Source organism: Hemiscyllium ocellatum, chromosome 1 (genome assembly GCF_020745735.1).
Source record: "Hemiscyllium ocellatum isolate sHemOce1 chromosome 1, sHemOce1.pat.X.cur, whole genome shotgun sequence".
In the NCBI taxonomy this organism is placed as follows: domain Eukaryota; kingdom Metazoa; phylum Chordata; class Chondrichthyes; order Orectolobiformes; family Hemiscylliidae; genus Hemiscyllium; species Hemiscyllium ocellatum.
The window spans coordinates 104329449-104345788 of NC_083401.1; the positions used below are offsets into that span (position 1 = coordinate 104329449).

Here is a 16340-nt window from a genome sequence, read left to right on the forward strand (position 1 = left end):
TAGTATCCTTACATACGGATGAGAAAGGCCACTACTTTGACTGGGACAACACATCCAACCTAGGACAAGCCAAACAGAGTCATGCACGAGAATTCCTAGAAGCATGGTATTCCAACCAGAACGCTATCAACAAAGACATTGTCTTGAGTCCCATTTACCATCCCCTGAGAAAAAGAACCAGAAATGGCGTCACCACAGGAAATGACATCACCAACCCAAGGAAACCCAAACAGACAAATAGAAAGCGGGCTATACCACCAGTGCTTCATCCGGAGGCTCACTGAAGATGTTACCTAGTATGGTGATGAAACGTCTGAAAACGAACCTTCCAGCTCAACGAGCAAACTTACATCCAGAACCTCAACCTGAGCTACAAATCTTCTCAAAGCCCGCTAACAATAAAAACCGGCTAACCAGTAATTCACGTCATTGCTGTTTGGTGGATCTTGCTATATGCAGCAGAGATGCCACATCTGTCTGTTTAACCCCATTGGTACCACATCTTACTTTTAACCCATTGCTGACACATTTTCTTTACAACCTCATCAGCCTGTATAATGGCAGGGCTGCACTTTGTGTGAAACACTGTAAGATCTTTTTAAGAGACATGACAAGGTATAAGTACAAGTCTTTTTTTTCTTTTATTGTTCATATTTGTCTCTGTTGTACCTGTGTGTTTGGTTCAGAGTTTTTGTGGGATTGAAACATGATAAATTGTTAACCGATTCAAATTAGAAGTTTGTCATAGAATTGTTCCTGTAGCTTTTAGAAGCTGACCCACTAACTGCTTTATTGTACTAACTTTGTCTTTTTTCTGTTTTTGTGCATATGTGTTCCTTCCTCTGTGATTAATTGTCTATCTAGAAACCATGGACTGATTTTGCTGTGCTGAATGGTGGAAAGATTAATAGTGACATTTGGAAGGCAAGTATTTTGTGAGTAGTAATGAGAGAGTCTATGTTTAACAAAGATTGATTTAATTCTAATAAAGCTTAATTTCTAAAACAAAGTTGAGTATATGTTCTAATCAACAGATAAAAATCGCATGACACAGCACTGAAGGTGTTGATCTAATAAAAATGCTTTTCCCAGGGTGGGATTTGAAAGTTTTCAAACTTTCACATGTTTAAATGCATGGATATGAAATAATATGTGATATAAAAACCTTTCAGACTCTTCTAATTTATGTCATACAGTTCACTTGGTTCATTGCGATGAAGTTGGCATCTTGCCTTGCCTTGAATAGGCAAACCAATCCTACAAATATTAGTATTTTGTGACTTGCTCATAGGCTTTTCACAGTAGGCATTAGAAGAACAGCACCATGTTAAATTCAAAAAAATTAACCTTATTCACAGATGTGTGATGTGACAAATGTTACAAATAAAAATGGCTTGATGCCTAAGTGTTAATCCCCGGTTGGTGTTAGGTTGGGAAATAGGTTGTGTGTGTGTGTGTGTGTGTGTGTGTGTGTGTGTGTGTGTGTGTGTGTGTGTGTGTGTGTGTGACTGTCCCTCAGGGTCTGCTTTAAATTCAGCCCTGAGATTGCAACTCAAGAAGAAATGAGAAAATCTATTCATGAGACAATACAAAACAAATATGAAGTAAATTTTACAGCTAGATGATTTGTACTGAGATCCTAAGGTACCAAAATAATGAACATAACTTTCGGCCTCGATATGTTAACTTCAAAATGTTGCTGACTCATGTTCAAACTAATTGAGCTAATGAATAGCAGTGTGGTGTGGATTCTTTTTGTAGTTTCAGAATTCTACTCCATTTGTTTCGCGTAAACTACAATTGGCCAAGATAAATTACAGACAGTGTCAGGAAAGTTTATAATGGAAATAGCCAAATAGCTAAATGTATCTGTCCTCACGGTGACAGGTGCAAGAATTCTCCAAGGATTTGGAAATCCAATGAATTAGGGAGAATGAAGAGTTGAAGGGAATCAGCATGAATGAGAAGTTGTGTTGTAAAAGCAAATGGGACTTATCCTTCTCATGTTGATGGGCTGTGAAGAGTAAGGTACAATAAGGAACAATACGTGGCATCCAACCTGTTCACAATATATAACACTTGTTTTAGAGGTGGACACCAAATGTATTATTTCGAACTTTGCAAATAACATAAAGCTAGGTGCAAATGTGTGCTGTGAGGAAGATGCAGTGGCTTCAAATTGATTTGGACAGATTTGATGATTAGCAGGAACATGGCAGCCACAATGTAATGTGAAAAAATGTGAGACTATTCACTTTGCAAGAAAAACAGATATGCAGAGTATTTATGAAGTGATAAGAGATCAGAAATAATCTAGGAAGTGTAGATGTTACAAAGGAACATGGGTGTTCTTGTCATTAAATTTTAACCTTAACGTATAGGTGCAAAGGGCAGTTAGGAAGACTAGCCGTTTGTTGTCTTTTAATGGAAGAGGATTTGAATACAGCAATCGTGAAGTTTTGCTTAAATTGTACTAGAGCTTGGTTAGACAACATCTAGATTACTGTGTGCAATTTTGGTGCCTTTGCCTTAGAAAGGATAAGATTATCATGGAGGAAGTCCATTAGAGATTCAGCAGGCTTGATCATTGGTTGGGAGGACTGATCACTGAAGAGAGATTGGGCAAACTGGGCTTCTATTCTTTAGAGTTTTGATCTCTTTGGAACCCACAGAATACTTAAAAGGATAGACAGGGTAGATGCAGGTAAGATGCTTCCCTTGTTGACATAAGAACATAGGAACGAGGAGCAGGACTAGGCCGTCTGGCCCCTCGAGCTTGCTCTGCCATTCAATAAGATCACGGCTGATCTTTTCATGGACTCCGCTCCATTTACCTACCCACTCACCATAACCCTTTTTCCTTTATTGTTCAAAAATCGGTCTAGCTTTTCCTTAAAAACATTCACAAGGTGGTCTCAACTGCTTCACTGGGCAGGGGATTCCACAGGTTCACAATCCTTTGGGAGAAGAAGTTCCTTCTGAATTCAGTCCTAAATCTGCTCCCCCTTATTTTAAGGCCATGCACTTTGTTCTTGTTTATTCCAGCAGTGGAAACAAACATTCCTACTTCTGTCTTATCTATTTCCTTCATAATTTTATATGTTTATATAAGGTCACCCCTCATTCTTCTAATTTCCAATGAGTATAGTCCCAGTCTACTCAATCTCTCCATGTAAGCCAATCCTCTCAGATCTAGAATCGACTCAGTGAATCTGCTGTGTACAGCTTGTACTCCTCTGCACTGCAACCCCCTCACCCCCACCTTTTTTCTAGTAAGAGGTTCAGTAGTGCAGACAGTACTGCAGGTGTGGCCTCACTAGTACCCTATACAGCTGCAGCATGACTTCCCTGTTTTTAAACTCCAACCCTTTAGCAATTAAGGACAATATTCCACTTACCTGTTGTACCTGCAAATTAACGTTTTGTGGTTCATGCACAAGAACACCCAGGACCCTCTGCACAGCAGCATGCTGCAATTTTTCACCATTTAAATACATGTACCAAAATGAACGAGACTCTACAACCAGGGGACACAATGTCAAAACAAAGGGGCAAGCCACACAGGACCGAGATGAGGAGAATTTTTTGTTTTACTCATTGATGTGAATCTCTGGAATTATCTCCTGCAGAAAGCTGTGGAAACTCAGTCCTTAAATATATTTCTGGTTGAGATGAATAGCATACCAAATACCACGGATGTAGAGGAACATGGCAAAGGAAGCTGAACTGAATGATCAATCATGGTTGGACTGAATGGCAGAGGAGGTTCAATGGCCTACTCCATGTTCCTTGGAGTTTGAGGGGATACACAAAACTTTAGTGTTTGCAGTGCTGATGTCTAGTTACTCATGTTTCTGTTTACTAAAGCATGGATAAGGTATAAAGGTCAGTGCCATATATATATTTTATACTCCCTTTGAGGAGGTGAGCTTTATACTAATCACAAGTGTAGGACATGATTAATTTCCTGAAGCTGCTCTTGTTTAGTCCACTCCACAGGGAAAAAAAAAATAACATTTTACGTATTTTGGAGAAATTGATCATTTTGTCTACAAATTATGTAGAATATAAAGCACAGGGTCAGGCCATTTGACTCAACCTGACCGTGCTGATGTGTATGCTCCCCATGAGCCAACTCCCACCTCTTCTAAGTCCATCATTGTAACAATCTATTCCTTTATCCCTCATTTTATTGTCTAAATTCTCCTTACATCTATGCTATTCAACTACCTGTTTGAATAAGTAGTACCCCATTTATTACCTTCAACTTCCACTCCCAGGACAGTGGCAAAGCATGGACCATGTACAAGATGCACAATAGGAATTCACCAAGGCTGCTTCTACATTCCAAACATAAGATCTCTAGCACCTAAAAGGGCAGCAGAGGCAGGTTCCCCTCCAAGCCACTCATCATCATGACTTATAAATATGACAGCATTCATTCACTAGCACTGTCAAAATCTTGAGCACCCTTGTACCTACACCCAAGGGCACCGATTCAATAGCACCTCTCCAGGACAATTGGAATTGGGCGGTAAATGCTGGCCCAACCAGTGACACCTGCATCCTTTGACGAATACAAACACTCCATGCTTGTGAGTACATCCTGCATTCATGGCCTCTAATTATATCCTTCCCCACAAGTGAAAATATTTTCTTTCTATCCACATCTTTCAAAACATTATAATTCCTATTTTAGTCCAATCCTCAGCCTTTTTAAAGATAAGAACCCAGCATTTCAACCTGTCCAGATATATTTTGACATTTCTGGTGGTATCCAAGAAATATTCTTTCCACTCTCCCCAGTATCTGTATTTATTATTTATAGTGATCTGAACTGCACACTATTATCTGAGGACAAACTAAACAAGGTTAATAAAGGCTTCACACAACTCTCCTCCCTTTTAAATTCTGTCCCTCTAGAATAAAGGCCAATACTATTTTTTTGACCTTTCAAACCTGTGGGAAAACTTGTAGTGCTTGGTCTACTTGTGCTCCTCGATCCTTTTTGTTTCTCCACTTCATCGCAGACTTCTACCTTCCAAGTAACAAATATCTTCCCTATTCTTGCTATCAAAATGTATCGTCTCAAATTTGTGCTTTGAACTTCATTGCCATTTACTTATTCTGAAAGCTTTGAATGTCCTGTGGTAATCTGCAATTTTCCTCAGTATTGACCATTCCCCCAATTTAGTGTTATCACCAAATATTAAGAAATTGATTTTTTTAATTCCAGAATCCAGACTGTAAGCTGTATACAGCAGAAGTCCCAGCATGACTTCCCAACTTCTGTCTCTGTGAATAAATACTCTTTATTCCCATTGTCTGCTTTCTGTAATTAAGTCATCCAGCAATCCATTCTACTGTTTATCACTGGAATCCATATTTTCTGTCTTATTCATAAGTCTCTTATGGTGGATATTGTCAAACACGTACGTATTAAAAATCCAGATAAATTACATCTACTGCATTACCACTGTTGGCTCTATTTCTACGTCCTTCAAATATTTATGAGGTTGATCGAGCAGGATTTTCTTCAAGCTGACTATTATTCTATTTATCATTTCTAAATGTTCTTCTGCTTTCTTCTTAAGTTGGGATTCCATGATTTTTCTGACTATTATTGATAAGCTGACTGCTCTATAATTCCCTTGATGTACTTCGACCCTGACCCCTCCCCACCACCACCACCACCAGCAACCCATCCTCATTTCTTAACATCCAGCTTTGAAAGGGCCCCAGGTGGACACAGGAAGCACTTCACTGATCCCCGCAAGGCCTCACTGGTAAAGTGCTGCCACCTCTGGGAATCACTGGTCCAACACTGTCCAAAGTGGAGGACCACCATCTGGGAAGACGATGAGCCCACCTTGAAATTTGCCATCAAGAAAAAGGGGAAACCAGGTGAAAACAGTGAAAGGGAAATGCTGGCACACCAATGCCCCACCCACCCTTTCCCGTGACCACCGTCTGCCCCAGGTGTAACAGACCTTGTGGGCCACGTCAGCCTGTACAGACTCACCCTAAGAGTGGAAGAGTCATCCACATTCTGATTAATGAATGAAATCTTTCTCAACTATAGGAATTAAATTATCTATCCACCAGTCTTTTAGGCACTGCAGACTTTTCTTACAAACTATTAAGTATAATTTCTTTAAGGAAGGAAATTGCCATCCTAACCTGGTTTGGCTGACATGTGACTCTAAACTCACAGCAATGTGGTTGATTCTTAATTGCTCTCTGAGCAATTAGGGCTGGGTAATAAATGCTGGCCTAGCCAGAAAAGCCCAAATGCCATTAATGAATTTTAAAAAAAGTAGTAATGCATCTGCAAAATCTTATCGCGATTCCTTTAAAATACCAGGATGCAATCTATTCAGACTTGGAGCTTTGCCCTTTGAGTTTGTTTAATTTATTCAATACATCCTCTCTATTATTGTAATGCATTTATCGTCACATCATTAAATGTCAAATCTACCTGTTCTACCTCCCTGGCAAATACTAAAGTGAAATAATTGTTTAATATATCTGTTTTCCCTCTGTTTTTACCTACTAGTACTGTGTCTGTCCTTTAATGGTCCTATTCCCATCAGAGGCTTCAATTTTTTATTGATGTGCCTTAAAATGTCTTACTGTTCTGAATTATATTCCTGGATAATTTAATTTCATAGTTCTTTACCTTCTTAATTGTTTTTTGGCTTACCTTCTTGTCTCTTCATTTTCTGTCTTTACCATGCACTCCTCTTCTGTCTTAGCACTTAGTGTATGCCTCTTTCCTAACCCTCAGCTGTTCAGCATTATTCTTGACACTGGTGTACTTGGTCTGGACAAGGCACAATGTCTGTCACAGCAGGATGGATTGACTGCAAGCTGAGGAAAAATATCCCAGTTGCATCAGTGTGAATTGTTCTGTTTCTCACATTCTCCAGCCTTGCAGACTCCCTTTGTGAGATGTGCCAATTAATGCCAAAGTTGTAAGAAGCCTTGCCTTGTAAATTCATGACCACCAGAGGCTGGTTTAGTTTGTTCGATTCTCGATTTAGAGCTCTTTAATGATTCTATCTATTTTTCTTTGAAAACCACATAATTAAGTAGTGCCTTTTCACTCTGAGCTGGGAACTTGTCAGTGTGTAGCACAGTATGTCGTTAGACTACTCCTGCATTACTGCAATTCAGAGTGGAATCCAATTCAGACTCTTGTTACATTTGAAGTCACCTATCCATTACTGATTAACAAAACAAAGCTGAAAAGATGAGGATCTGTATTTGCCCAGTAACCATGAGTCGATAGCATGAAACTACAATTATTTGGCACTAAGTTAGAAGTCTCATTTAGAGAAGTCAGAAGGATAGTTGATGTAGAAAACTGAAAAAGGAAATCTCCTAGTTTGTTAGGAGATGCCTTTCTGATTTGATACATGCCATACTTGATGTAAGTTCTTGTTGATGATATTTGAATGCCATAATTGTGAAAAGGCTTCTGTTCCAATACAAATCACTTTGTTCTTAGTATGTGTACAGCTAACACAAAAGTATTAAAGATACAGTGATGCTTTTCAAATTAGTCAGGACTGTATTGGAAATTTCCTAAGATTAAGAGGGAGTTCTTTTCTCACAGGATCTCCATGCTGCCACTGTAAATCCAGACCCAAGTCTGAAAGAGTTTGAGGGAGCAACTCTTCGCTATGCTTCTCTAAAACTGAGGTAAGGGATGATCCTTTAAAAGTATTAATCCGATGAAATTGACAGTATAATAGTATCTTTTTGCATTGTTTTCTGTTTAAGTGTCAATACTTTTAATTGCCTCCATAGAACAGTACCACAGGCTGAGGAGGATGGTTCCTGTACTATCAACAGTGACCCAGAGGCTAAGGTCAGTAGTGTTGGTTACACATTATGATGTCAGACTTTGTGCATGTGATTGAATTACATTTCAATATTTAAAAATAAGTTGTAACCACAATGATTGCAAAATATTTTACTGTTTGATCTTTTTAGAAAAAGAACAACTGTGTTGTGTATTTGAAACTGTGTCATTGTACTGTTTAGGAATTTCTGTTATTTTCTGCCAATGTGTGCACCCCCATGTAGATTTCTTTATCTGCTAATGCATGAATATACTGCAGCATGGGAATACCATCTCTAGTTTCTTGCAGCATATCTCAAAGGTTAGTGATGCAAAACTACAGTTTTGTAAACTCCTTTTGAATTTGGTCATTTTAATGCAAGCTCAGATTCACACACACATTCCTCTTTGTATCTTCCTGTCCAGAGCTGCACTCCTTCTCTTAGATCCTGACAGACTTAACTTGTCTTATGTTTTTTTTCGGGATGTTATAGAGCCTTTGCCTTTCAAAGACCAGATCCATGGCAATGTAAATTACATGGTTCTTGATTAATTGATTTATTGTTGTCACATGTACTGAGATACAGTGAAGAGTGTTTTGCGTGCTATACAGGCAGATCATAACATAAAGTGCATCAGGGTAGCGGAATAGAGTGCAGAATACAGTGTTATAGCCGCAGAGAAAGTGCAGAGAGAGAGAGAGAGAGAGATCAGCATTAACACTTGAGAGATGTGTTCAAAAGTCTTAATAACATTGGGGTAGAAGTTGCTCTTGAATCTGTTAGTATGTGTATTCAAACATTTGTATCTTCTGCTTGGTGGAAGAGAGTATAACTGAGATGGGGAGGGTTTTTTTATTGCTTTCCCAAGGCAGTGGGAAGTATAGATACAATCAGTAGATGGAAGGCAGGTTTGCATGATAGACTGGGCTGTGTTCACAACTCTCTGTAGTTTCTTGCGGTCTTAGGAAGAGCAGTTGCCATTACCACGGCATGATACATCCAGCCAGGATGCTTTCTATGGTGCATCAATATGGTGTAAGAGTCTTTGAGGACATACTGAATTTCCTTAGCCTCCTTTGGAAGTAGAAACGGTGTTGTACTCTCTTGTCCATGATGTTGGTGTGGGTGGAGCAGGACAGAGTGTTGGTGATCATCGTTCACAGGAACTTGATGCCCTCGAGCATCACCACCTCAGACCATTGATGCAGACAGTGGCATGCCCTTCACTCCCCTTCTTGAAGTCAATGAGCAGCTCCTACATTTTGCTGACTTTGATGCAGAGATTGGTGTCTTTATACCATGCTGCTAAGCACTCCATCTCTTTCCTGCAATTAGTTTTGTTGTTTGAGATCCAACCTACAATGGTGCTGTCATCAGCAGGAGAGAGTGAGGACTGCAGATGCTGGAGATCAGAGCTGAAAATGTGTGGCTGGAAAAGCGCAGCAGGTCAGGCAGCATCCAAGGAGCAGGAGAATCGACGTTTCGGGCATGAGCCCTTCTTCAGGAATCCTGAAGAAGGGCTCTTGCCCGAAACGTCGATTCTCCTGCTCCTTGGATGCTGCCTGACCTGCTGTGCTTTTCTAGCAACACATTTTCAGCTGCTGTCATCAGCAAACTTGTACATGGATTTGGGGCGGAATTTAGGTGTGTGTGTGTGTGTGTGTGTGTGCGCGCGCGCGCGCGCGCGCGCGCGCATAAGGAGTATAATAGGGGGCTGAGTACACAGCCTTGTGGAGCGCTGGTGTTGAGGATTATGGTGGAGGAGGTGTTGTCGCCTGTTCTTACTGATTGCTGTCCATGGATCAGGAAATCGAGGATTCAGTTACTGAGTGGGGGAAGCGAAGACGTGGATATTGGAATTTAGAGATGAGTTTGTTTGGAATTAAAGTATCAAAGGCAATTCTTCTTTCCAAATAGAATTGCTGATCAGCTATATTGGAGACTCCAATGCTGTTCTTATCTTATACTTTAAATTGTCCATTTAATTTCAACTGTTTACAACTCAGTATTGTCAACACTTCTCCCTGGAATGTTGGCGTCTCTTAATCTCAATGGTTAATCGACAGGCTGCTGCCATTATCTACAAGTGTAAACACTTCTCACCATTTTTCCGGTAAAACTGTCTGATCCCATTTTTTTAAATCTGTGACACGCCAAACCCTCAGGTTTCAGAACAGGTCACATGACCCCATTTCAGTTTTACCTCAGATTCAAGACAGCTCAAAGCATATAATTGTGATAAAAATGGAAAGTGCTGGAGAAACACAGGTCCATCTTCATCTGTGGAGAAGATGAGACCGCTGAAGCCAAACGCCAGCTCGCGGACGCCTCCTCTTATCGCCCCCTTGACCACGACCCCACCTCCCACCGCCAAGCCATCATCTCACAGAGCATCCAGGACCTCATCACCTCAGGGGATCTCCCATCCACCGCCTCCAACCTCATAGTCCCACAACCCCGCACCGCCCGTTTCTACCTCCTGCCCAAAATCCACAAACCTGCCTGCCCCGGCCGACCCATTGTCTCAGCCTGCTCCTGCCCCACCGAACTCATCTCCCAATACCTCGACACGGTCCTGTCCCCTTTAGTCCAAGAACTCCCCACCTACGTTCGGGACACCACCCACGCCCTCCACCTCCTCCAGGATTTTCGCTTCCCCGGTCCCCAACGCCTTATTTTCACTATGGACATCCAGTCCCTGTACACCTCCATCCCCCATCACGAAGGACTCAAAGCCCTCCGCTTCTTCCTTTCCCGCCGCACCAACCAGTACCCTTCCACTGACACCCTCCTTCGACTGACTGAACTGGTCCTCACCCTGAATAACTTCTCTTTTCAATCCTCCCACTTCCTCCAAACTAAAGGAGTTGCCATGGGCACCCGCATGGGCCCCAGCTATGCCTGCCTCTTTGTAGGATATGTGGAACAGTCCATCTTCCGCAACTACACTGGCACCACCCCCCACCTTTTCCTCCGCTACATCGATGACTGTATCGGCGCTGCCTCGTGCTCCCACGAGGAGGTTGAACAGTTCATCAACTTTACTAACACCTTCCATCCCGACCTGAAATTCACCTGGACTGTCTCAGACTCCTCCCTCCCCTTCCTAGACCTTTCCATTTCTATCTCGGGCGACCGACTCAACACAGACATCTATTATAAACCGACTGACTCCCACAGCTACCTGGACTACACCTCCTCCCACCCTGCCCCCTGTAAAAACTCCATCCCATATTCCCAATTCCTTCGTCTCCGCCGCATCTGCTCCCAGGAGGACCAATTCCAACACCGCACAACCCAGATGGCCTCCTTCTTCAAGGACCGCAGATTCCCCCCAGACGTGATCGACGATGCCCTCCACCGCATCTCCTCCACTTCCCGCTCCTCCGCCCTTGAGCCCCGCTCCTCCAACCGCCACCAAGACAGAACCCCACTGGTTCTCACCTACCACCCCACCAACCTGCGCATACAACGTATTATCCGCCGCCATTTCCGCCACCTCCAAACGGACCCCACCACCAAGGATATATTTCCCTCCCCTCCCCTATCAGCGTTCCGCAAGGACCACTCCCTTCGTGACTCCCTTGTCAGATCCACACCCCCCACCAACCCAACCTCCACCCCCGGCACCTTCCCCTGCAACCGCAGGAAATGTAAAACTTGCGCCCACACCTCCACACTCACTTCCCTCCAAGGCCCCAAGGGATCCTTCCATATCCGCCACAAGTTCACCTGTACCTCCACACACATCATCTATTGCATCCGCTGCACCCGATGTGGCCTCCTCTATATTGGTGAGACAGGCCGCTTACTTGCGGAACGCTTCAGAGAACACCTCTGGGCCGCCCGAACCAACCAACCCAATCACCCCGTGGCTCAACACTTTAACTCCCCCTCCCACTCCACCGAGGACATGCAGGTCCTTGGACTCCTCCACCGGCAGAACACAACTACACGACGGCTGGAGGAGGAGCGCCTCATCTTCCGCCTGGGAACCCTCCAACCACAAGGTATGAATTCAGATTTCTCCAGCTTCCTCATTTCCCCTCCCCCCACCTTGTCTCAGTCGGTTCCCTCAACTCAGCACCGCCCTCCTAACCTGCAATCCTCTTCCTGACCTCTCCGCCCCCACCCCACTCCGGCCTATCACCCTCACCTTGACCTCCTTCCACCTATCCCACCTCCATCGCCCCTCCCCCTAGTCCTCCTCCCTACCTTTTATCTCAGCCGGCTTGGCTCTCTCTCTCTTATTCCTGATGAAGGGCTTATGCTCGAAACGTCGAATTCTCTATTCCTGAGATGCTGCCTAACCTGCTGTGCTTTGACCAGCAACACATTTGCAGCTGTGATCTCCAGCATCTGCAGACCTCATTTTTTACTCATCTGTGGAGAGGAAACATGGCTCAGTGTTTCAAGTCCAGCATGTCTCTTCGCAACTGAAGGGGTCTGGATAATTGCTGGGTTTTATGCTGTGAAAATAGGGGAGGACAAACAAGTGGAACAGATGGGAAAAGTACTCCGAGAAAAGGGCAAAGGGAATGCTAATGGTAGTAAAGAAATATGCAGTATTATTAGCAACAAATTCACATTAACAGTGCAGAATGCTTACATTTTTTTCATGATTATCAAGGATGAAAAGTCATGCTCACACAGCTGGCATAGCATGAGCATCTTGTTATATAATATTTTGGACTACACATGGAACACAGTCGATCTGATGCTAGATAACGAAAGAACTATGGATGCTGTAAATCAGAAACAAAAACAGGGATTGCTGGTCTGGCAGTATCCGTGGAGAGCAATTAGAATTAACATTTCAGGTTCTGAGGAAAGGTCACTTGACCCAAAACATTAACTCTGATTTCTTTCCACAGATGCTCTCAGACATGACAGTGGAAAGCCTGATTCAGAAGTTGGGCTTAGCATGACTTCCCAGTCCACCTCAGCTCTGCAATTTGGTGAAATTTGCAGTTCAGGGATGTACTCAGGCTTTCTAGGATTCCTACTATATAACAATTCTGATGAGTCTCCAAGGTGCAATATTATTTCCAATGAGAACCAAGCACCCACTGTGCTGTTTGGAATTCTAGCTTATTAACCAAGCAATATTGAGGGATAGCAATATAATTTCAAATGAGGATGCTGTATCATTTGGCAGGGAACTTGCAGCTGATATTCCCTTGTGTCAGCTGCATTGTCCTTCTAAGTGATAGAGGTCGTAAGCTCAATGAGTTTTGAACTTGTCAGAGCACCTTGGCAAGTTGCTGCAGTTATATATGGAACATAGTGTTGGCATTGTGCATTGGTGATGGATGGAACAAATGTTTAATTGAGGCAGGGGAGTGAGTCAGAAATGATATTTCAGATCAAATGCAGACAAGGATAGGATTCAGAACCAGCAAATAGAGTTCCACAGTTCAAAGCAAGACCTCTGCTTTATGCTCCTTGCCCTTCAATTGAACATTCAATGATTTGTCTGGCTAACTGAAACTCATGTGAACTGCCAGGTACCAAAGAGAAGTGACAATGCCTTAGATGTTGACGACAGAATAGCGCAGTGAACCCACCATATAAATGTAAGATGTCTACTTTCTTTGTAAACACAAATCACAAGATTTCCACTGATTTTGCCAAAAGACATTGGTTTTGGCCACAAATTTTGTTCCCTAAACACTAATCTGAGGCTGAATCGAGCCTACGGAGACAGTGAGAATTGCAGATGCTGGAGAGTCAGCGTGGATAAAGAGTGGAGCTGGAAGAAACAAGTGGGTCATCAGAGGAGGAGGGGCATCAATGTTTCCGATTGGAATCTTTCATCACAGGATTCCGATATGTAACATCGACTCCCCTTCTTGTCTGATGCTGCTTAACCTGCTGTGCTTTTTCTAGCTCCACTGTTTGGTAAAAACAATGACTGCAGATGCTGGAAACCAGATTCTGGATTAGTGGTACTGGAAGAGCACAGCAGTTCAGGCAGCATCCAAAGTGCAGCGAAATCGACATTTCGGGCAAAAGTCCTTGTTTATCTACTCTGAACCAAACTATTCAAAACTTTGGTGTTGAATTTGACTTTCGAGGTGAACTTCCAACCACACATTTGCTCTGTGTAAAGCTAAAAGAAAGGGCTGTAAAAATGCCAAAAAAGCACTATCCTGCTGAATAGGAAAGATACCAAGACTGGCAAAGGGCCACAAAAAAAAGCATGATGAAAGGAAACTTGCAAAGGATATCAAAATCAATAAGAAGAAGTTTCATAGTTACATAAAGGGAAAGTAGGTGGTCAGGTGCAATGTTAGCCTGTGAAAGATGGAAAGTGGGGATATTGTCAATAACCATGGGGAAGTGGCAGCCATGTTGAATAATTACTTTGCTTTAATATTAACAGCAAAAAAAGGAGAATAGATGGCTGGATGTACTGAGGAAATTAAGTGTGGATTGAGGACAGAGACTAAACAAAATTAACCTTCATAAAATATCAATAATGAGGAAATTGATGGAATTAAAGAGTGGCAAAATCCCAGAACCTGACAATTTCCATCCAAGGGCATTAGAGGAAGTTGGAAAAACATTGTAGATATCCTAACTATAATCATTCAGACTTCCCTGTAATTTCACTCATACCAAACCTGTAGCTGAATGATTCCTGAACTTCACTGGTTTCTAATTCAACAATGCCTCAATTATAAAATTCTCAAACTTGTTTACCAATCCCTCTGAGACTTCTCCCCTCTATGAGACCTCCTCATCTATGAGACTCACTCAGAACTCTGTACTCCTCCAACCTGCCTCTTTTTCATCCCCTTTTGAAACACGCCTTCTGATTCAACTGTCTAGGCTGTAATCTCTGAATTCCCTCCCTAAATCATATGCTTCTTTATCTATCTCTCTTGAAAATACTCTATACAATCTACTGGTCATGCTTGATTTTCTATCCTCATGTCATTTTGGGTTTCATGTCCAATTTTTGATTTGTAACACTTGTCAGAAGCACCTTGGAATGCTTTGCTCTGTTTGAGGTGCCATACAAATGCAAGCTGTTATGTTTTATGCATCTTCTTAAGTATGTCTTTAAGTGAGACTCTGATATGCCTAATTTACTGCATTATTTACATTTTGAGGTTACAAACTTTAATTGGGATTGCCACAGTAGGAGCTGTAGATTTCTAAAGAACCTGGCTAAAGCCCACACTGAACATAAACATGAACAGATGACTTAAGTAACACTGTAGCATTCACCATGGGTGGCCTGGAATTGGTCAGTCATTTCTGGTGAAAATCCTTGTCTGGATTAATTCAATTCTAAATGCTTAGTCAACAGAGAGAGTCCGAACACATGGCATTTTGTGATTACATTCCAAACTGTCACCAGAGACAAAGAACAGAACAAAATGTAGAACATGACTTCTTGTTCTGCTTCTTCCTCTTGACGCTAACATTCCTGGTTGTGTTTAAGCTGTAGCTATCAGCCCGAGAGTGACAGCTGTAGTATTGGTTTTCGCTCAGCAATGCATTTAAAAAAAATTCATTTGAGGCATATGGGAGTCACCAGCAATTTCCTATTTTTATTTAAAATCCCTAATCGCCTTTAAGCAAGTAGTGAGACACCGTCTTTAACTGTGCAATCTGAGAGATGGAGCTATTCTCTATGTTATTATCCAGCTATGACTGGAATATTATGAGACAAGAATATGCCCAATACATCTTTGTTTAAAGATATGAACAGAGGTCATCTTGGAGCCATTAAATTTCCACTCTGCTTCCTCTTGCCATGCTGGGCAAGCAGTTGGTACTGTTGATGTCCATACCCACTGTCCACAGGCAGTGCCACTGGTGCTTGTATCCCTAAGCCCTCCTTGTAGCAAACATTCAGTTTCCTGTATAGTTCTTGATTTTTAAAAAAATTCATTCACGGAATGAGGACATCGCTACCTCATTTATTGCCCATCCTTAATTGTTAAGAGTCAACCACATTACTGTGGGTCTGGAGTCACATGTAGACCAGCCCAGGTAAGGATGGCTGTTTCCTTCCCTAAAGGACATTAGTGAATGAGATGGGTTTTTCCTGACAATCGATAATGGATTCATGGTCATCATTAGACTCTTAATTTACTGAATTCAAATTCTATCACCTGCCATGGTGGGATTTGAACCCAGTTCCCCAGAACAGGTCTCTGGATTAACAGTCCAGCGATAATGCCACGAGGCCATCACTTGCACCTAACTTGATTTTGTTTGCTGTCCTTCTGGACTAACACTGACCTCTCACTGACTCCCTGTCAATCCCTGGCCTCGTTCCACGCTCACGAGGAATGGTAAACAATGAAGGACCTAGGAGCAGGCTGGTCAAGTGTTGGGGGAGGAGTACACTGGGAGAACTGCAACAACAGAAATTAAATTGATTTTTAAAAAAGCCTTTGTATTTATCAGATAGTTTGGTATCACTAGCAGTGGTGTTGCAGGCATTGTGACTGCACGGGCAGTGAATGTGCTTT

General features: G+C 42.3%; 1 protein-coding gene across 2 annotated transcripts in view; it reads left to right on the top strand.

The window, feature by feature from the left end:
• apbb2b (amyloid beta (A4) precursor protein-binding, family B, member 2b) overlaps positions 1–16340 on the top strand; it is a 263038-nt gene that overhangs the window by 160891 nt on the left and 85807 nt on the right. For both annotated transcript variants that reach the window (XM_060824596.1, XM_060824606.1), the window contains exons 6-8: positions 865–924; positions 7619–7704; positions 7813–7873. In XM_060824596.1, coding sequence (XP_060680579.1) covers positions 865–924; positions 7619–7704; positions 7813–7873 — 207 coding nt within the window. The remainder of the gene's footprint in view (positions 1–864; positions 925–7618; positions 7705–7812; positions 7874–16340) is intronic.